The following is a 22,500-nucleotide window of genomic DNA, read 5'->3' on the forward strand; positions in this document are numbered from 1 at the left end:
TTCTAAAACCATCCCTATGCTGAGTAGGTTTAAGATTCAACTTAAGAAATGGTTTATGGGCAAAATGCTTTAAAACTGCACAGGCTAAAATGATGTATAATTGTATGAATGAACAAAACTTGGAAATGGATTTCATTCCTTTTGCTGTTTCCTCCCCGTTGATGAGGTGTAATTTGAGGTTCATTTTGTTTTCGTGTTTTTATCCTGTGTATATTAAACCACAATGGAAATACCTTACTTACACTTGTTTGTGTCATCCTCAATTATTTTAATCACATTGTATTGTATCCACATGTGTGGTTGTGTTGTTGTGCTTAAAATGGTCAAATACATACAATTCAATTCAATCAAACTGGTCAGTGACATGATAGGTGATTGGCTACTAAAGTCAGTGAGGTGATAGGTGATAGGCTGCCACAGATACTGGTGGCCATTTTGTGCCAATGTTGACAGCAGCAGTATCGGTCAAAGGTTAGAGAGGAACTAGGACACCAAAGAAACCAGGCCAGTTCAGTTATTTCTGACCATTCCAGTCTGATATGGGTCAGAGGGAACTGTCCGGGTCTGGTTGTTTGAATATATGGGACTCATTTGACTGTAACAGGGATGGAACATTTGAATGCAACACACATGAGAGTCCACTGCATCTGACTGCATATCAAGAGGCGAATAAGAAGTCTCTCTTGAATAGACTACTGTTTAATAAGAAGTCTGTCTTGAATAGACTACTGTTTAATAAGAAGTCTCTCTTGAATAGACTACTGTTTAATAAGAAGTCTCTCTTGAATAGACTACTGTTTAATAAGAAGTCTCTCTTGAATAGTCTACTGTTTAATAAGAAGTCTCTCTTGAATAGACTACTGTTTAATAAGAAGTCTCTCTTGAATAGACTACTGTTTAATAAGAAGTCTCTCTTGAATAGACTACTGTTTAATAAGAAGTCTCTCTTGAATAGACTACTGTTTAATAAGAAGTCTCTCTTGAATAGACTACTGTTTAATAAGAAGTCTCTCTTGAATAGACTATTGTTTAATAAGAAGTCTCTCTTTAATAGACTATTGTTTAATAAGAAGTCTCTCTTGAATAGACTACTGTTTAATAAGCATCAGAAATGCTGTCCTGTCCAGGGGGTGTACTGGTACATCAAGCTGCCTCACCTTACAGAAACAGGAAATAGACTAGTGTCCTGTCCAGGGGTGTACTGGTACATCAAGCTGCCTCACCTTACAGAAACAGGAGATAGACTAGTGTCCTGTCCAGGGGTGTACTGGTACATCAAGCTGCCTCACCTTACAGAAACAGGAAATAGACTAGTGTCCTGTCCAGGGTGTGTACTGGTACATCAAGCTGCCTCACCTTACAGAAACAGGAGATAGACTAGTGTCCTGTCCAGGGGGTGTACTGGTACATCAAGCTGCCTCACCTTACAGAAACAGGAAATAGACTAGTGTCCTGTCCAGGGTGTGTACTGGTACATCAAGCTGCCTCACCTTACAGAAACAGGAAATAGACTAGTGTCCTGTCCAGGGTGTGTACTGGTACATCAAGCTGCCTCACCTTACAGAAACAGGAGATAGACTAGTGTCCTGTCCAGGGGGTGTACTGGTACATCAAGCTGCCTCACCTTACAGAAACAGGAGATAGACTAGTGTCCTGTCCAGGGGGTGTACTGGTACATCAAGCTGCCTCACCTTACAGAAACAGGAAATAGACTAGTGTCCTGTCCAGGGGGTGTACTGGTACATCAAGCTGCCTCACCTTACAGAAACAGGAAATAGACTAGTGTCCTGTCCAGGGTGTGTACTGGTACATCAAGCTGCCTCACCTTACAGAAACAGGAGATAGACTAGTGTCCTGTCCAGGGGGTGTACTGGTACATCAAGCTGCCTCACCTTACAGAAACAGGAAATAGACTAGTGTCCTGTCCAGGGGTGTACTGGTACATCAAGCTGCCTCACCCTACAGAAACAGGAGATAGACTAGTGTCCTGTCCAGGGGTGTACTGGTACATCAAGCTGCCTCACCCTACAGAAACAGGAGATAGACTAGTGTCCTGTCCAGGGGTGTACTGGTACATCAAGCTGCCTCACCCTACAGAAACAGGAGATAGACTAGTGTCCTGTCCAGGGTGTGTACTGGTACATCAAGCTGCCTCACCCTACAGAAACAGGAGATAGACTAGTGTCCTGTCCAGGGGTGTACTGGTACATCAAGCTGCCTCACCTTACAGAAACAGGAAATAGACTAGTGTCCTGTCCAGGGGGTGTACTGGTACATCAAGCTGCCTCACCTTACAGAAACAGGAAATAGACTAGTGTCCTGTAGATCCTTCTGGCTCACACAAGGACACCTACGTTTTTAAAGCAGCATTTCGTAACGGTAGCCGTGACGACCTTATGAAACAGACGTTGACCTGTGTCAGCTGACTGCTTGGCTGGACAGAACAGAGTGTGGGTTAATGAGTTTTATAACTAAAACCACATTGTCTCAGACATAATGACAAAAAGCTCTGGTTTAGACACACAGGAGGAAAAGGTAGAGGTGGAAAAAAATCTACAATCAATATCATTCATAGCCTGAGAGAGAGAGAGAGAGAGAGAGAGAGCGAGAGAGAGAGAGCGAGAGAGCGAGAGAGCGAGAGAGAGAGAGAGAGAGAGAGAGAGAGAGAGAGGATCTCCCCTTCACCCAGCAGCCACTCTGTCAATATAGACACACACACACTGCACACATACTACACTCTACATTCCACACACACTTCTGCTCTGAGCCACATTTAAGAGTCAACAGATCTGAATGTTGCTTCATGCAGATTAAACCAAATCTCAGTCTCACGGCCGAATTCGATGTTTATCCATGTTTAAGGTTACGTTGAGGCATTAAGTCAGACTTATTAAGGTTAGGCATTAAGTCAGAATTATTAAGGTAATGATTAAGGTTTCGGATAGGTTAAAAAAAAACATTTTCTATGGTTGGATTTGAATTTGCAACATTTGGCTCTTTAGAATCAGAGACAGATTCTTACGCTCATCTGCCATCTCTGTCCACAACAACCCACTTGAAGGGAACAGCACATGTTGTCTCCCCTAGTGGCAGGTTTCCATCTCCCATCGTCCTCAGACATGGATGGACATCAAATACTAACTTGCATCATGGGTGACCTGGCTGGAGTCAAACCAACTACAGTCCCTTGTGCATGTCAAGACAACCCTTTGCACAGTTTTCACATTTTGTTGCTTTAAAATTTGATATAAAAAGAGATTGATTGATGTCTGTCTGTCTGTCTGTCTGTCTGTCTGTCTGTCTGTCTGTCTGTCTGTCTCTGTGTCCCTGTCTACCCCTGTCTCCTCTCTCCTGTCTCCTCTCCCCTGTCTCCTCTCCCCCGGTCTCCTCTCCCCCTGTCTCCTCTCCCCCTCTCCCTGTCTCCTCTCCCCCTGTCTCCTCGTCTCCTCTCCCCCTGTCTCCTCTCCCCCTGTCTCCTCTCCCCCTCTCCCTGTCTCCTCTCCCCCTGTCTCCTCTCCCCCTGTCTCCTCTCCCCCTGTCTCCTCTCCCCCTCTTCTGTGTGACACCTGTGGAATTACATGTCTCTCACTAGCTGTGACAGGGAACCTCTTCTGTGTGACATACTCTTGTACATGGGAGCACACACACACACACACACACAGCCCATCACGGCCCCCAGCGGAGAGAGAGCGAGAGAGAGAGATTGGAACAGAATGGAATTTGAAACGTTTTAGCCAAAAATGTTTCCACAGTAAAGGTGTTTTTTGCAGAAACGTTTCAGATTTCGTTCCGTTCTCCGACTACACAGCAGCGGAAGAGGAGGACCGGCCGTCGCCGTGAGACACAGACGCACATGCCGTAAAGCAGAAGAAACCGCCGTAAACACCCCCTTGACCTCAGACCTGCATGACCCAACAGGAAGTCAATTTTCCTGGGATGTGATTGGATAGAGAGACTAACAATGATGTGTATGCAATAGCTCAGCGGTATGTCTAACATTACACCTAGACAGAATACAAGGTGAAGCTATTTCAACATATTTATCCAGTCTTTTAGGATACCTCCTCATATCTTACCGTATGTTACCCTACTATCTTATAGGATGGACTTACCGGTGGTAGGCGTTGTTTTGGAATCACAGGTCATTTCCTCTGTGATGTGAGTGGATGATGTGAGTGGACTCTTTTCCCATAGTTGTCTGATGGAGCAGAGTAGAATTCCCTTCTGAGAATTCACTAGGGACAAACACAAGTCATTCAGCACTATGGGATACACACACACACACACACACACACACGTACACACACACACACACACACACACACACACACACACACACACACACACACACACACACACACACACACACACACACACACACACACACACACACACACACACATCTTTACAGTGAACTATAAATCAGTGTGGCTGTGTAATGACAATAACAGTGTGGGAAGGGGACTTATGTAACCTCCCAGTCCCTATAGAGTCACCCTTCATCTCCCCATGGTGATGGTGACGATGAGGATGATGAAGAGGAGGAGGAGGATCAGAATGGGATATGTAATATTATGCTGAGAGGTGTAAGCAATTCAATCAAGCAACTCTCTCTTTATCAATTCAATTCAAACAACTCTCTCTTTATCATTACAATTCAAGCAACTCTCACTTTATCAATTCATTCAAGCAACTCTCTAATCAATTCATTCAAACAACTCTCTCTTTATCATTTCAATTCAATTCAAACAACTCTCTTTATCAATTCATTCAAGCAACTCTCTCTTTATCAATTCATTCAAACAACTCTCTTTATCATTTCACTTCAATTCCAGCAACTCTCTCGTTATCAATTCATTCAAGCAACTCTCTCTTTATCAATTCATTCAAACAACTCTCTCTTTATCATTTCAATTCAAACAACTCTCTCTTTATCATTTCAATTCAAACAACTCTCTCTTTATCATTTCAATTCAAACAACTCTCGTTATCATTTCAATTCAATTCAAACAACTCTCTTGTTATCATTTCAATTCAATTCAAACAACTCTCTCTTTATCATTTCAATTCAAGCAACTCTCTCTTTATCAATTCAATTCAAACAACTCTCTCTTTATCATTTCAATTCAAACAACTCTCTCTTTATCATTTCAATTCAAACAACTCTCTCTTTATCATTTCAATTAATTCAAGCAACTCTCTCTTTATGGATTCAATTCAAGGGGCTTTATCGTCATGGTAAACATGTGTTAATATTGCCAAAGCAAGTGAGGTAGATAATAAACGTGAAATAAACAATAAAAATGAACAGTAGACATCACACATACAGAAGTTTCAAAACAATAAAGACATTACAAATGTCATATTATATATATATATACAGTGTTGTGACAATGTACAAATAGTTAAAGTACACAAGAGAAAATAAATAAACATAAATATGGGTTGTATTTACAATGGTGTGTTGTGATGGCACACTGTGGCATTTTACCCAGTAGATATGGGAGTTTATCAAAATTGGATTTGTTTTCGAATTCTTTGTGGATCCGTGTAATCTGAGGGAAATATGTGTCTCTAATACGGTCATACATTGGGCAGGAGGTTAGGAAGTGCAGCTCAGTTTCCACCTCATTTTGTGGGCAGTGTGCACATAGCCTGTCTTCTCTTGAGAGCCATGTCTGCCTACAGCGGCCTTTCCAAATAGCAAGGCTATGCTCACTGAGTCTGTACATCGTCAAAGCCTTCCTTAAATTTGGGTCAGTCACAATGGTCAGGTATTCTGCCGCTGTGTACTCTCTGTGTAGGGCCAAATGACATTCTGGTTGGCTTTTTTTGTTAATTACTTGACACATTGGAAAGAATTATCTTTTTGTTTTCTCATGATTTGGTTGGGTCTAATTGTGTTGCTGTCCTGGGGCTCTGAAGGGTGTGTTTGTTGCCTATTTTAGCCGCACACTTGTTGTTTGTGTACATTGATTTTATAATGTCGTATATTTTTCCCCCAACACCACTTTCCATCAGTTTGTATAGCAGACCCTCATGCCAAAATGAGTCGAAGGCTTGTTTGAAATCAACAAAGCATCAGAAGACTTTGTTTTGGTTTCTTTCTATGTCAATTAGGGTGTGCATGGTGAATACGTGGTCTGTTGTACGGTAATTTAGTAAAAAGCCAATTTGACATTTATCTCTCTCTCACTTCCTCTCTGTGTGTGTGTGTGTGTGTGTGTGTGTGTGTGTGGGTGTGTTTTTGTAGCCTGTAGGGTAGACCAGGCTGGGCCCCCTGATGAGTTGAGTCCCCCTCCCCCACCCCTCCTCTCCCAGCGTAGCCAGGTGGGATGTTCCAGATGTGTGTCCTCTTATCTCTGCTCACCCTCTCTGGCTACACCCAGGTAAGTCTCTCTCTCTCTCTCTTTACATAAATTCATTGAAGACCTGCGCTAACACACAATTGTGATACAGCCTGAATCAGCCCAGTCACTGGTCCAGGATCAGCCCAGTCACTGGTCCAGGATCAGCCTAGTCACTGGTCCAGGATCAGCCTAGTCACTGGTCCAGGATCAGCCCAGTCACTGGTCCAGGATCAGCCCAGTCACTGGTCCAGGATCAGCCAAGTCACTGGTCCAGGATCAGCCCAGTCACTGGTCCAGGATCAGCCTAGTCACTGGTCCAGGATCAGCCTAGTCACTGGTCCAGGATCAGCCCAGTCACTGGTCCAGGATCAGCCTAGTCACTGGTCCAGGATCAGCCCAGTCACTGGTCCAGGATCAGCCTAGTCACTGGTCCAGGATCAGCCTAGTCACTGGTCCAGGATCAGCCCAGTCACTGGTCCAGGATCAGCCTAGTCACTGGTCCAGGATCAGCCTAGTCACTGGTCCAGGATCAGCCTAGTCACTGGTCCAGGATCAGCCTAGTCACTGGTCCAGGATCAGCCCAGTCACTGGTCCAGGATCAGCCCAGTCACTGGTCCAGGATCAGCCCAGTCACTGGTCCAGGATCAGCCCAGTCACTGGTCCAGGATCAGCCTAGTCACTGGTCCAGGATCAGCCCAGTCACTGGTCCAGGATCAGCCTTGTCACTGGTCCAGGATCAGCCTAGTCACTGGTCCAGGACCAGCCTAGTCACTGGTCCAGGATCAGCCTTGTCACTGGTCCAGGATCAGCCTAGTCACTGGTCCAGCAACATTATATTGGTGGAACTGTGTTAATGGTCACTGGTCCAGGATCAGACCGTGTTAATGGACTAAATATTACCATCCCGTTTGCTGCAGAATTATTCTGCTGTGACAAACGGAACAAATTAATTAAGGGCTCCCGAGTGTCGCAGTGGTCTAAGGCACTGCATCTCAGTGCAAGAGGCGTCACTACAGTCCCTGGTTTGAATCCAGGCTGTATCACATCCGGCTGTGATTGGGCGGCACACAATTGGCCCAACGTCATCCTGGTTTGACCCGGGGTAGGCCGTCATTGTCATTCAGAATTTGTTCTTAACTGACTTGCCTAAAAAGGTTAAATAAATAAATATATATTTACAAAAGAGAGTACATTTGTACAGACACTTCCACACACACACACACACACACACACACACACACACACACACACACACACACACACACACACACACACACACACACACACACACACACACACACACACACACACACACACATTTAGTTAGAGGGAGGTTCAGCAGAGTCGAATTACTGTTCTGCTTTTGTACCCAGGTCTCCTCGGCTAAATCTCTGAAGCTCCTGATGGAACAATGGACGAGCTACAAGAACCAGTGTTCTCAGAGCATCGTCGCCACGCCTCCCGCCACAGGTCAGTCTCAGCCTCACGCTGTGATGTCATCAACCTCAGACCCTTCATAACCGCGGTGGATAATCTGCTGATTGAAACTTTTGCCCAATTAGAAATGGACACCTACACATATCACCGCTCTACTCCATCACAGAGCCTCCATGTCATGTGAGAGCTGGGTTATTCCTGTATTATAGTGGTATGTTAGAGCTAGGTTATTCCTGTGTTATAGTGGTATGTTAGAGCTAGGTTATTCCTGTATTATAGTGGTATGTGAGAGCTAGGTTATTCCTGTATTATAGTGGTATGTGGGAGCTAGGTTATTCCTGTATTATAGTGGTCTGTGAGAGCTAGGTTATTCCTGTATTATAGTGGTATGTTAGAGCTAGGTTATTCCTGTGTTATAGTGGTATGTGAGAGCTAGGTTATTCCTGTATTATAGTGGTATGTGGGAGCTAGGTTATTCCTGTATTATAGTGGTATGTGAGAGAGTTATTCCTGTATTATAGTATGTTAGGTTATTCCTGTATTATAGTGGTATGTGAGAGCTAGGTTATTCCTGTATTATAGTGGTATGTGAGAGCTAGGTTATTCCTGTATTATAGTGGTATGTGTATGTGAGAGCTAGGAGCTGTATTATAGTGGTATGTGAGAGCTATTCCTGTATTATAGTGGTATGTGAGAGCTAGAGTTATTCCTGTATTATAGTGGTATGTGAGAGCTAGGTTATTCCTGTATTATAGTGGTATGTGAGAGCTAGGTTATTCCTGTATTATAGTGGTATGTGAGAGCTAGGTTATTCCTGTATTATAGTGGTATTATAGCTAGGGTATGTGAGAGCTAGGTTATTCCTGTATTATAGTGGTATGTGAGAGCTAGGTTATTCCTGTATTATAGTGGTATGTGAGAGCTAGGTTATTCCTGTATTATAGTGGTATGTGAGAGCTAGGTTATTCCTGTATTATAGTGGTATGTGAGAGCTAGGTTATTCCTGTATTATAGTGGTATGTGAGAGCTAGGTTATTCCTGTATTATAGTGGTATGTGAGAGCTAGGTTATTCCTGTATTATAGTGGTATGTGAGAGCTAGGTTATTCCTGTATTATAGTGGTATGTGAGAGCTAGGTTATTCCTGTATTATAGTGGTATGTGAGAGCTAGGTTATTCCTGTATTATAGTGGTATGTGAGAGCTAGGTTATTCCTGTATAGTGGTATGTGAGAGCTAGGTTATTCCTGTATTATAGTGGTATGTGAGAGCTAGGTTATTCCTGTATTATATTATAGTGGTTATGTGGAGAGCTAGGTTATTCCTGTATTATAGTGGTATGTGAGAGCTAGGTTATTCCTGTATTATAGTGGTATGTGAGAGCTAGGTTATTCCTGTATTATAGTGGTATGTGAGAGCTAGGTTATTCCTGTATTATAGTGGTATGTGAGAGCTAGGTTATTCCTGTATTATAGTGGTATGTGAGAGCTAGGTTATTCCTGTATTATAGTGGTATGTGAGAGCTAGGTTATTCCTGTATTATAGTGGTATGTGAGAGCTAGGTTATTCCTGTATTATAGTGGTATGTGAGAGCTAGGTTATTCCTGTATTATAGTGGTATGTGAGAGCTAGGTTATTCCTGTATTATAGTGGTATGTGAGAGCTAGGTTATTCCTGTATTATAGTGGTATGTGAGAGCTAGGTTATTCCTGTATTATAGTGGTATGTGAGAGCTAGGTTATTCCTGTATTATAGTGGTATGTGAGTGAGTTAGTATTATAGTGGTTATTCCTGTATTATAGTGGTATGTGAGAGCTAGGTTATTCCTGTATTATAGTGGTATGTGAGAGCTAGGTTATTCCTGTATTATAGTGGTATGTGAGAGCTAGGTTATTCCTGTATTATAGTGGTATGTGAGAGCTAGGTTATTCCTGTATTATAGTGGTATGTGAGAGCTAGGTTATTCCTGTATTATAGTGGTATGTGAGAGCTAGGTTATTCCTGTATTATAGTGGTATGTGAGAGCTAGGTTATTCCTGTATTATAGTGGTATGTGAGAGCTAGGTTATTCCTGTATTATAGTGGTATGTGAGAGCTAGGTTATTCCTGTATTATAGTGGTATGTGAGAGCTAGGTTATTCCCTAGGTTATTCCTGTATTATAGTGGTATGTGAGAGCTAGGTTATTCCTGTATTATAGTGGTATGTGAGAGCTAGGTTATTCCTGTATTATATTCCTGTATTATATGTATGTGAGAGCTAGGTTATTCCTGTATTATAGTGGTATGTGAGAGCTAGGGTTATTCCTGTATTATAGTGGTATGTGAGAGCTAGGTTATTCCTGTATTATAGTGGTATGTGAGAGCTAGGTTATTCCTGTATTATAGTGGTATGTGAGAGCTAGGTTATTCCTGTATTATAGTGGTATGTGAGAGCTAGGTTATTCCTGTATTATAGTGGTATGTGAGAGCTAGGTTATTCCTGTATTATAGTGGTATGTGAGAGCTAGGTTATTCCTGTATTATAGTGGTATGTGAGAGCTAGGTTATTCCTGTATTATAGTGGTATGTGAGAGCTAGGTTATTCCTGTATTATAGTGGTATGTGAGAGCTAGGTTATTCCTGTATTATAGTGGTATGTGAGAGCTAGGTTATTCCTGTATTATAGTGGTATGTGAGAGCTAGGTTATTCCTGTATTATAGTGGTATGTTAGAGCTAGGTTATTCCTGTTATTATAGTGGTATGTGAGAGCTAGGTTATTCCTGTATTATAGTGGTATGTGAGAGCTAGGTTATTCCTGTATTATAGTGGTATGTGAGAGCTAGGTTATTCCTGTATTATAGTGGTATGTGAGAGCTAGGTTATTCCTGTATTATAGTGGTATGTGAGAGCTAGGTTATTCCTGTATTATAGTGGTATGTGAGAGCTAGGTTATTCCTGTATTATAGTGGTATGTGAGAGCTAGGTTATTCCTGTATTATAGTGGTATGTGAGAGCTAGGTTATTCCTGTATTATAGTGGTATGTGAGAGCTAGGTTATTCCTGTATTATAGTGGTATGTGAGAGTTATTCCTGTATTATAGTGGTATGTGAGAGCTAGGTTATTCCTGTATTATAGTGGTATGTGAGAGCTAGGTTATTCCTGTATTATAGTGGTATGTGAGAGCTAGGTTATTCCTGTATTATAGTGGTATGTGAGAGCTAGGTTATTCCTGTATTATAGTGGTATGTGAGAGCTAGGTTATTCCTGTATTATAGTGGTATGTGAGAGAGTTATTCCTAGGTTATTCCTGTATTATAGTGGTATGTGAGAGCTAGGTTATTCCTGTATTATAGTGGTATGTGAGAGCTAGGTTATTCCTGTATTATAGTGGTATGTGAGAGCTAGGTTATTCCTGTATTATAGTGGTATGTGAGAGCTAGGTTATTCCTGTATTATAGTGGTATGTGAGAGCTAGGTTATTCCTGTATTATAGTGGTATGTGAGAGCTAGGTTATTCCTGTATTATAGTGGTATGTGAGAGCTAGGTTATTCCTGTATTATAGTGGTATGTGAGAGCTAGGTTATTCCTGTATTATATTATAGTGGTATGTGAGAGCTAGGTTATTCCTGTATTATAGTGGTATGTGAGAGCTAGGTTATTCCTGTATTATAGTGGTATGTGAGAGCTAGGTTATTCCTGTATTATAGTGGTATGTGAGAGCTAGGTTATTCCTGTATTATAGTGGTATGTAGCTGTTATTCCTGTATTATATGGTATGAGAGCTAGGTTATTCCTGTATTATAGTGGTATGTGAGAGCTAGGTTATTCCTGTATTATATTATAGCTGGTATGTGAGAGCTAGGTTATTCCTGTATTATAGTGGTATGTGAGAGCTAGGTTATTCCTGTATTATAGTGGTATGTGAGAGCTAGGTTATTCCTGTATTATAGTGGTATGTGAGAGCTAGGTTATTCCTGTATTATAGTGGTATGTGAGAGCTAGGTTATTCCTGTATTATAGTGGTATGTGAGAGCTAGGTTATTCCTGTATTATAGTGGTATGTGAGAGCTAGGTTATTCCTGTATTATAGTGGTATGTGAGAGCTAGGTTATTCCTGTATTATAGTGGTATGTGAGAGCTAGGTTATTCCTGTATTATAGTGGTATGTGAGAGCTAGGTTATTCCTGTATTATAGTGGTATGTGAGAGCTAGGTTATTCCTGTATTATAGTGGTATGTGAGAGCTAGGTTATTCCTGTATTATAGTGGTATGTGAGAGCTAGGTTATTCCTGTATTATAGTGGTATGTGAGAGCTAGGTTATTCCTGTATTATAGTGGTATGTGAGAGCTAGGTTATTCCTGTATTATAGTGGTATGTGAGAGCTAGGTTATTCCTGTATTATAGTGGTATGTGAGAGCTAGGTTATTCCTGTATTATAGTGGTATGTGAGAGCTAGGTTATTCCTGTATTATAGTGGTATGTGAGAGCTAGGTTATTCCTGTATTATAGTGGTATGTGAGAGCTAGGTTATTCCTGTATTATAGTGGTATGTGAGAGCTAGGTTATTCCTGTATTATAGTGGTATGTGAGAGCTAGGTTATTCCTGTATTATAGTGGTATGTGAGAGCTAGGTTATTCCTGTATTATAGTGGTATGTGAGAGCTAGGTTATTCCTGTATTATAGTGGTATGAGAGCTAGGTTATTCCTGTATTATATGGTATGTGAGAGCTAGGTTATTCCTGTATTATGTGGTATTATAGTAGGTTATTCCTGTATTATAGTGGTATGTGAGAGCTAGGTTATTCCTGGTATTATATTCCTGTGGTATGTGAGAGCTAGGTTATTCCTGTATTATAGTGGTATGTGAGAGCTAGGTTATTCCTGTATTATAGTGGTATGTGAGAGCTAGGTTATTCCTGTATTATAGTGGTATGTGAGAGCTAGGTTATTCCTGTATTATAGTGGTATGTGAGAGCTAGGTTATTCCTGTATTATAGTGGTATGTGAGAGCTAGGTTATTCCTGTATTATAGTGGTATGTGAGAGCTAGGTTATTCCTGTATTATAGTGGTATGTGAGAGCTAGGTTATTCCTGTATTATAGTGGTATGTGAGAGCTAGGTTATTCCTGTATTATAGTGGTATGTGAGAGCTAGGTTATTCCTGTATTATAGTGGTATGTGAGAGCTAGGTTATTCCTGTATTATAGTGGTATGTGAGAGCTAGGTTATTCCTGTATTATAGTGGTATGTGAGAGCTAGGTTATTCCTGTATTATAGTGGTATGTGAGAGCTAGGTTATTCCTGTATTATAGTGGTATGTGAGAGCTAGGTTATTCCTGTATTATAGTGGTATGTGAGAGCTAGGTTATTCCTGTATTATAGTGGTATGGTAGGTTATTCCTGTATTATAGAGCTAGGTTATTCCTGTATTATAGTGGTATGTGAGAGCTAGGTTATTCCTGTATTATAGTGGTATGTGAGAGCTAGGTTATTCCTGTATTATAGTGGTATGTGAGAGCTAGGTTATTCCTGTATTATAGTGGTATGTGAGAGCTAGGTTATTCCTTATAAGTGGTATGTGAGAGCTAGGTTATTCCTGTATTATAATGGTATGTGAGTTATTCCTGTATTATAGTGGTATGTATAGGTTATTGTATTATAGTGGTATGTGAGAGCTAGGTTATTCCTGTATTATAGTGGTATGTGAGAGCTAGGTTATTCCTGTATTATAGTGGTATGTGAGAGCTAGGTTATTCCTGTATTATAGTGGTATGTGAGAGCTAGGTTATTCCTGTATTATAGTGGTATGTGAGAGCTAGGTTATTCCTGTATTATAGTGGTATGTGAGAGCTAGGTTATTCCTGTATTATAGTGGTATGTGAGAGCTAGGTTATTCCTGTATTATAGTGGTATGTGAGAGCTAGGTTATTCCTGTATTATAGTGGTATGTGAGAGCTAGGTTATTCCTGTATTATAGTGGTATGTGAGAGCTAGGTTATTCCTGTATTATAGTGGTATGTGAGAGCTAGGTTATTCCTGTATTATAGTGGTATGTGAGAGCTAGGTTATTCCTGTATTATAGTGGTATGTGAGAGCTAGGTTATTCCTGTATTATAGTGGTATGTGAGAGCTAGGTTATTCCTGTATTATAGTGGTATGTGAGAGCTAGGTTATTCCTGTATTATAGTGGTATGTGAGATGGTATGTGAGAGCTAGGTTATTCCTGTATTATAGTGGTATGTGAGAGCTAGGTTATTCCTGTATTATAGTGGTATGTGAGAGCTAGGTTATTCCTGTATTATAGTGGTATGTGAGAGAGTTATTCCTAGGTTATTCCTGTATTATAGTGGTATGTGAGAGCTAGGTTATTCCTGTATTATAGTGGTATGTGAGAGCTAGGTTATTCCTGTATTATAGTGGTATGTGAGAGCTAGGTTATTCCTGTATTATAGTGGTATGTGAGAGCTAGGTTATTCCTGTATTATAGTGGTATGTGAGAGCTAGGTTATTCCTGTATTATAGTGGTATGTGAGAGCTAGGTTATTCCTGTATTATAGTGGTATGTGAGAGCTAGGTTATTCCTGTATTATAGTGGTATGTGAGAGCTAGGTTATTCCTGTATTATAGTGGTATTATAGTAGGTTATTCCTGTATTATAGTGGTATGTGAGAGCTAGGTTATTCCTGTATTATAATGGTATGTGAGAGCTAGGTTATTCCTGTATTATAGTGGTATGTGAGAGCTAGGTTATTCCTGTATTATAGTGGTATGTGAGAGCTAGGTTATTCCTGTATTATAGTGGTATGTGAGAGCTAGGTTATTCCTGTATTATAGTGGTTATGTATTATAGTGGTATGTGAGGTTATTCCTGTATTATAGTGGTATGTGAGAGCTAGGTTATTCCTGTATTATAGTGGTATGTTATTCCTGTATTATAGTGGTATGTGAGAGCTAGGTTATTCCTGTATTATATGGTATAGGTTATTCCTGTATTATAGTGGTATGTTAGGTTATTCCTGTATTATAGTGGTATGTGAGAGCTAGGTTATTCCTGTATTATAGTGGTATGTGAGAGCTAGGTTATTCCTGTATTATAGTGGTATGTGAGAGCTAGGTTATTCCTGTATTATAGTGGTATGTGAGAGCTAGGTTATTCCTGTATTATAGTGGTATGTGAGAGCTAGGTTATTCCTGTATTATAGTGGTATGTGAGAGCTAGGTTATTCCTGTATTATAGTGGTATGTGAGAGCTAGGTTATTCCTGTATTATAGTGGTATTATGTATGAGAGCTAGGTTATTCCTGTATTATAGTGGTATGTGAGAGCTAGGTTATTCCTGTATTATAGTGGTATGTGAGAGCTAGGTTATTCCTGTATTATAGTGGTATGTGAGAGCTAGGTTATTCCTGTATTATAGTGGTATGTGAGAGCTAGGTTATTCCTGTATTATAGTGGTATGTGAGAGCTAGGTTATTCCTGTATTATAGTGGTATGTGAGAGCTAGGTTATTCCTGTATTATAGTGGTATGTGAGAGCTAGGTTATTCCTGTATTATAGTGGTATGTGAGAGCTAGGTTATTCCTGTATTATAGTGGTATGTGAGAGCTAGGTTATTCCTGTATTATAGTGGTATGTGAGAGCTAGGTTATTCCTGTATTATAGTGGTATGTGAGAGCTAGGTTATTCCTGTATTATATTATATGTGGCTAGGTTATTCCTGTAGTGGTAGAGCTAGGTTATTCCTGTATTATAGTGGTATGTGAGAGCTAGGTTATTCCTGTATTATAGTGGTATGTGAGAGCTAGGTTATTCCTGTATTATAGTGGTATGTGAGAGCTAGGTTATTCCTGTATTATAGTGGTATGTGAGAGCTGTATTATAGGTTATTCCTGTATTATAGTGGTATGTGAGAGCTAGGTTATTCCTGTATTATAGTGGTATGTAGAGCTAGGTTATTCCTGTATTATAGTGGTATGTGAGAGCTAGGTTATTCCTGTATTATAGTGGTATGTGAGAGCTAGGTTATTCCTGGTATTAGGTTATTCCTGTGGTATGTGAGAGCTAGGTTATTCCTGTATTATAGTGGTATGTGAGAGCTAGGTTATTCCTGTATTATAGTGGTATGTGAGAGCTAGGTTATTCCTGTATTATAGTGGTATGTGAGAGCTAGGTTATTCCTGTATTATAGTGGTATGTGAGAGCTAGGTTATTCCTGTATTATAGTGGTATGTGAGAGCTAGGTTATTCCTGTATTATAGTGGTATGTGAGAGCTAGGTTATTCCTGTATTATAGTGGTATGTGAGATAGGTTATTCCTGGTTATTTATTATGGTATGTTAGAGCTAGGTTATTCCTGTATTATAGTGGTATGTGAGAGCTAGGTTATTCCTGTATTATAGTGGTATGTGAGAGCTAGGTTATTCCTGTATTATAGTGGTATGTGAGAGCTAGGTTATTCCTGTATTATAGTGGTATGTGAGAGCTAGGTTATTCCTGTATTATAGTGGTATGTGAGAGCTAGGTTATTCCTGTATTATAGTGGTATGTGAGAGCTGTATTATAGTGGTAGCTAGGTTATTCCTGTATTATAGTGGTATGTGAGAGCTAGGTTATTCCTGTATTATATGGTATAGTGTTATTCCTGTATTATAGTGGTGAGAGCTAGGTTATTCCTGTATTATAGTGGTATGTGAGAGCTAGGTTATTCCTGTATTATAGTGGTATGTGAGAGCTAGGTTATTCCTGTATTATAGTGGTATGTGAGAGCTAGGTTATTCCTGTATTATAGTGGTATGTGAGAGCTAGGTTATTCCTGTATTATAGTGGTATGTGAGAGCTAGGTTATTCCTGTATTATAGTGGTATGTGAGAGCTAGGTTATTCCTGTATTATAGTGGTATGTGAGAGCTAGGTTATTCCTGTATTATAGTGGTATGTGAGAGCTAGGTTATTCCTGTATTATAGTGGTATGTGAGAGCTAGGTTATTCCTGTATTATAGTGGTATGTGAGAGCTAGGTTATTCCTGTATTATAGTGGTATGTGAGAGCTAGGTTATTCCTGTATTATAGTGGTATGTGAGAGCTAGGTTATTCCTGTATTATGAGAGCTAGGTTATTCCTGTATTATAGTGGTGGTATGTGAGAGCTAGGTTATTCCTGTATTATAGTGGTATGTGAGAGCTAGGTTATTCCTGTATTATAGTGGTATGTAGAGCTAGGTTATTCCTGTATTATTGAGAGCTAGGTTATTCCTGTATTATAGTGGTATGTGAGAGCTAGGTTATTCCTGTATTATAGTGGTATGTGAGAGCTAGGTTATTCCTGTATTATAGTGGTATGTGAGAGCTAGGTTATTCCTGTATTATAGTGGTATGTGAGAGCTAGGTTATTCCTGTATTATAGTGGTATGTGAGAGCTAGGTTATTCTGTATTATAGTGGTATGTGAGAGCTGTTATTATAGTGGTATGTGAGAGCTAGGTTATTCCTGTATTATAGTGGTATGTGAGAGCTAGGTTATTCCTGTATTATAGTGGTATGTGAGAGCTAGGTTATTCCTGTATTATAGTGGTATGTGAGAGCTAGGTTATTCCTGTATTATAGTGGTATGTGAGAGCTAGGTTATTCCTGTATTATAGTGGTATGTGAGAGCTAGGTTATTCCTGTATTATAGTGGTATGTGAGAGCTAGGTTATTCCTGTATTATAGTGGTATGTGAGAGCTAGGTTATTCCTGTATTATAGTGGTATGTGAGAGCTAGGTTATTCCTGTATTATATTCCTGTATTATAGTGAGAGCTAGGTATGTGAGAGCTAGGTTATTCCTGTATTATAGTGGTATGTGAGAGCTAGGTTATTCCTGTATTATAGTGGTATGTGAGAGCTAGGTTATTCCTGTATTATAGTGGTATGTGAGAGCTAGGTTATTCCTGTATTATAGTGGTATGTGAGAGCTAGGTTATTCCTGTATTATAGTGGTATGTGAGAGCTAGGTTATTCCTGTATTATAGTGGTATGTGAGAGAGTTATTCCTGTATTATAGTGGTTATTCCTGTATTATAGTGGTATGTGAGAGCTAGTTATTCCTGTATTATAGTTATTCTAGGTTATTCCTGTATTATAGTGGTATGTGAGAGCTAGGTTATTCCTGTATTATAGTGGTATGTGAGAGCTAGGTTATTCCTGTATTATAGTGGTATGTGAGAGAGCTAGGTTATTCCTGTATTATAGTGGTATGTGAGAGCTAGGTTATTCCTGTATTATAGTGGTATGTGAGAGCTAGGTTATTCCTGTATTATAGTGGTATGTGAGAGCTAGGTTATTCCTGTATTATAGTGGTATGTGAGAGCTAGGTTATTCCTGTATTATAGTGGTATAGAGCTGGTATGTGAGAGCTAGGTTATTCCTGTATTATAGTGGTATGTGAGAGCTAGGTTATTCCTGTATTATAGTGGTATGTGAGAGCTAGGTTATTCCTGTATTATAGTGGTATGTGAGAGCTAGGTTATTCCTGTATTATAGTGGTATGTGAGAGCTAGGTTATTCCTGTATTATAGTGGTATGTGAGAGCTAGGTTATTCCTGTATTATAGTGGTATGTGAGAGCTAGGTTATTCCTGTATTATAGTGGTATGTGAGAGCTAGGTTATTCCTGTATTATAGTGGTATGTGAGAGCTAGGTTATTCCTGTATTATAGTGGTATGTGAGAGCTAGGTTATTCCTGTATTATAGTGGTATGTGAGAGCTAGGTTATTCCTGTATTATATGGTATGAGAGCTAGGTTATTCCTGTATTATATGTGAGAGCTAGGTTATTCCTGTATTATAGTGGTATGTGAGAGCTAGGGTTATTCCTGTATTATATATGTGAGAGCTAGTGTTATTCCTGTATTATATGGTGTGAGAGCTAGGTTATTCCTGTATTATAGTGGTATGTGAGAGCTAGGTTATTCCTGTATTATAGTGGTATGTGAGAGCTAGGTTATTCCTGTATTATAGTGGTATGTGAGAGCTAGGTTATTCCTGTATTATAGTGGTATGTGAGAGCTAGTGGTATGTTATTCCTGTATTATAGTGGTATGTGAGAGCTAGGTTATTCCTGTATTATAGTGGTATGTGAGAGCTAGGTTATTCCTGTATTATATGGTATGTGAGAGCTAGGTTATTCCTGTGGTATGTGAGAGCTAGGTTATTCCTGTATTATAGTGGTATGTGAGAGCTAGGTTATTCCTGTATTATAGTGGTATGTGAGAGCTAGGTTATTCCTGTATTATAGTGGTATGTGAGAGCTAGGTTATTCCTGTATTATAGTGGTATGTGAGAGCTAGGTTATTCCTGTATTATAGTGGTATGTGAGAGCTAGGTTATTCCTGTATTATAGTGGTATGTGAGAGCTAGGTTATTCCTGTATTATAGTGGTATGTGAGAGCTAGGTTATTCCTGTATTATAGTGGTATGTTAGAGCTAGGTTATTCCTGTATTATAATGGTATGTGAGAGCTAGGTTATTCCTGTATTATAGTGGTATGTGAGAGCTAGGTTATTCCTGTATTATAGTGGTATGTGAGAGCTAGGTTATTCCCTAGGTTATTATAGTGGTATGTGAGAGCTAGGTTATTCCTGTATTATAGTGGTATGTGAGAGCTAGGTTATTCCTGTATTATAGTGGTATGTAGAGCTAGTTATTCCTAGGTTATTCCTGTATTATAGTGGTATGTGAGAGCTAGGTTATTCCTGTATTATAGTGGTATGTGAGAGCTAGGTTATTCCTGTATTATAGTGGTATGTGAGAGCTAGGTTATTCCTGTATTATATTCCTGTATTATGGTATGGTATAGAGAGCTAGGTTATTCCTGTATTATAGTGGTATGTGAGAGCTAGGTTATTCCTGTATTATAGTGGTATGTGAGAGCTAGGTTATTCCTGTATTATAGTGGTATGTATGAGAGCTAGGTTATTCCTGTATTATAGTGGTATGTGAGAGCTAGGTTATTCCTGTATTATAGTGGTATGTGAGAGCTAGGTTATTCCTGTATTATAGTGGTATGTGAGAGCTAGGTTATTCCTGTATTATAGTGGTATGTGAGAGCTAGGTTATTCCTGTATTATAGTGGTATGTGAGAGCTAGGTTATTCCTGTATTATAGTGGTATGTGAGAGCTAGGTTATTCCTGTATTATAGTGGTATGTGAGAGCTAGGTTATTCCTGTATTATAGTGGTATGTGAGAGCTAGGTTATTCCTGTATTATAGTGGTATGTGAGAGAGTATTATAGGTTATTCCTGTATTATAGTGGTATGTGAGAGCTAGGTTATTCCTGTATTATAGTGGTATGTGAGAGCTAGGTTATTCCTGTATTATAGTGGTTATGTATTATAGTGGTATGTGAGAGCTAGGTTATTCCTGTATTATAGTGGTATGTGAGAGCTAGGTTATTCCTGTATTATATGGTATGTAGCTAGGTTATTCCTGTATTATAGTGGTATGAGAGCTAGGTTATTCCTGTATTATAGTGGTATGTGAGAGCTAGGTTATTCCTGTATTATAGTGGTATGTGAGAGCTAGGTTATTCCTGTATTATAGTGGTATGTGAGAGCTAGGTTATTCCTGTATTATAGTGGTATGTGAGAGCTAGGTTATTCCTGTATTATAGTGGTATGTGAGAGCTAGGTTATTCCTGTATTATAGTGGTATGTGAGAGCTAGGTTATTCCTGTATTATAGTGGTATGTGAGAGCTAGGTTATTCCTGTATTATAGTGGTATGTGAGAGCTAGGTTATTCCTGTATTATAGTGGTATGTGAGAGCTAGGTTATTCCTGTATTATAGTGGTATGTGAGAGCTAGGTTATTCCTGGTATTATAGGTTATTCCTGTATTATAGTGGTATGTGAGAGCTAGGTTATTCCTGTATTATAGTGGTATGTGAGAGCTAGGTTATTCCTGTATTATAGTGGTATGTGAGAGCTAGGTTATTCCTGTATTATAGTGGTATGTGAGAGCTAGGTTATTCCTGTATTATAGTGGTATGGTATGAGAGCTAGGTTATTCCTGTATTATAGTGGTATGTGAGAGCTAGGTTATTCCTGTATTATAGTGGTATGTGAGAGCTAGGTTATTCCTGTATTATAGTGGTATGTGAGAGCTAGGTTATTCCTGTATTATAGTGGTATGTGAGAGCTAGGTTATTCCTGTATTATAGTGGTATGTGAGAGCTAGGTTATTCCTGTATTATAGTGGTATGTGAGAGCTAGGTTATTCCTGTATTATAGTGGTAGAGCTAGGTTATTCCTGTATTATAGTGGTATGTGAGAGCTAGGTTATTCCTGTATTATAGTGGTATGTGAGAGCTAGGTTATTCCTGTATTATAGTGGTATGTTAGAGCTAGGTTATTCCTGTATTATAGTGGTATGTGAGAGCTAGGTTATTCCTGTATTATAGTGGTATGTGAGAGCTAGGTTATTCCTGTATTATAGTGGTATGTGAGAGCTAGGTTATTCCTGTATTATAGTGGTATGTGAGAGCTAGGTTATTCCTGTATTATAGTGGTATGTTAGAGCTAGGTTATTCCTGTTTTATAGTGGTATGTGAGAGCTAGGTTATTCCTGTATTATAGTGGTATGTGAGAGCTAGGTTATTCCTGTATTATAGTGGTATGTGAGAGCTAGGTTATTCCTGTATTATATGGTATGTGAGAGCTAGGTTATTCCTGTATTATATGGTTAGAGCTAGGTTATTCCTGTATTATAGTGGTATGTGAGAGCTAGGTTATTCCTGTATTATAGTGGTATGTGAGAGCTAGGTTATTCCTGTATTATAGTGGTATGTGAGAGCTAGGTTATTCCTGTATTATAGTGGTATGTTAGAGCTAGGTTATTCCTGTATTATAGTGGTATGTTAGAGCTAGGTTATTCCTGTATTATAGTGGTATGTGAGAGCTAGGTTATTCCTGTATTATAGTGGTATGTGAGAGCTAGGTTATTCCGGTGGTATAGTGGTATGTGATATGATGGCGCTACAGAGGTTAGTGCGACCGGCCCAGTACATCACTGGGGCCAAGTTTCCTGCCATCCAGGACCTCTATACCAGGCGGTGTCAGAGGAAGACCCAAAGAATTGACTCCAGTCAACCAAGTCATACACTGTACTCTCTGCTACCGCACAGCAAGCGCTGCCGGAGCGCCAAGTCTCTGTCCAAAATGCTCCTTAACAGCTTCCACCCCGAGCAATAAGACTGCTGAACAACTCATCAAATGGCCACACTGGACTACACTGGGGCGGCACACACTATTTGCATTGACCCCCAATGTGTTATATTGGTGTGTTATAGCTGTGTTATATAGGTGTGTTATATCGGTGTGTTATATCAGAGTGTTATAGCTGTGTTATATCAGTGTGTTGTAGCTGTGTTATATCAGTGTGTTGTATCTGTGTTTAACAGATGAAGTACAGGAAAGTTTGACCTTTGGTGTTTGACCTTTGGTGTTTGACCCCTCCACAGGACTGGTGTGTAACAGGACGTTTGACCAGTATGCCTGCTGGCCAGATGGACTTCCTGGAACAACAGTCAATGTTTCCTGTCCATGGTACCTGCCCTGGTACCACAAAGGTGTGTGTGTGCGTGTGTTTGTGTGTGTGTGTGTGTGTGTGTACTGCACCTACCCCAACACCAGTAATAAGATGGGTGTATGTGAATGCAGAGGAATGTTCAGTGAATTCCATGGTTTATGGATTGACAGC

General features: G+C 39.7%; 1 protein-coding gene across 4 annotated transcripts in view; it reads left to right on the forward strand.

Moving 5' to 3' along the window:
- Positions 1 to 22,500, forward strand: part of LOC135538678 (glucagon receptor-like) — a 73,966-nt gene that overhangs the window by 30,050 nt on the left and 21,416 nt on the right. For 3 of the 4 annotated variants that reach the window (XM_064964578.1, XM_064964580.1, XM_064964579.1), the window contains exons 2-4: positions 6,254 to 6,389; positions 7,724 to 7,820; positions 22,262 to 22,369. In XM_064964578.1, coding sequence (XP_064820650.1) covers positions 6,336 to 6,389; positions 7,724 to 7,820; positions 22,262 to 22,369 — 259 coding nt within the window. In that variant the 5' untranslated portion in view covers positions 6,254 to 6,335. Of the gene's footprint in view, positions 1 to 6,253; positions 6,390 to 7,723; positions 7,821 to 22,261; positions 22,370 to 22,500 lie in introns of those variants that run through there. The other variant, XM_064964581.1, reaches the window with a different exon arrangement.

This window comes from Oncorhynchus masou, unplaced genomic scaffold, assembly GCF_036934945.1.
Source record: "Oncorhynchus masou masou isolate Uvic2021 unplaced genomic scaffold, UVic_Omas_1.1 unplaced_scaffold_828, whole genome shotgun sequence".
NCBI lineage: Eukaryota > Metazoa > Chordata > Actinopteri > Salmoniformes > Salmonidae > Oncorhynchus > Oncorhynchus masou.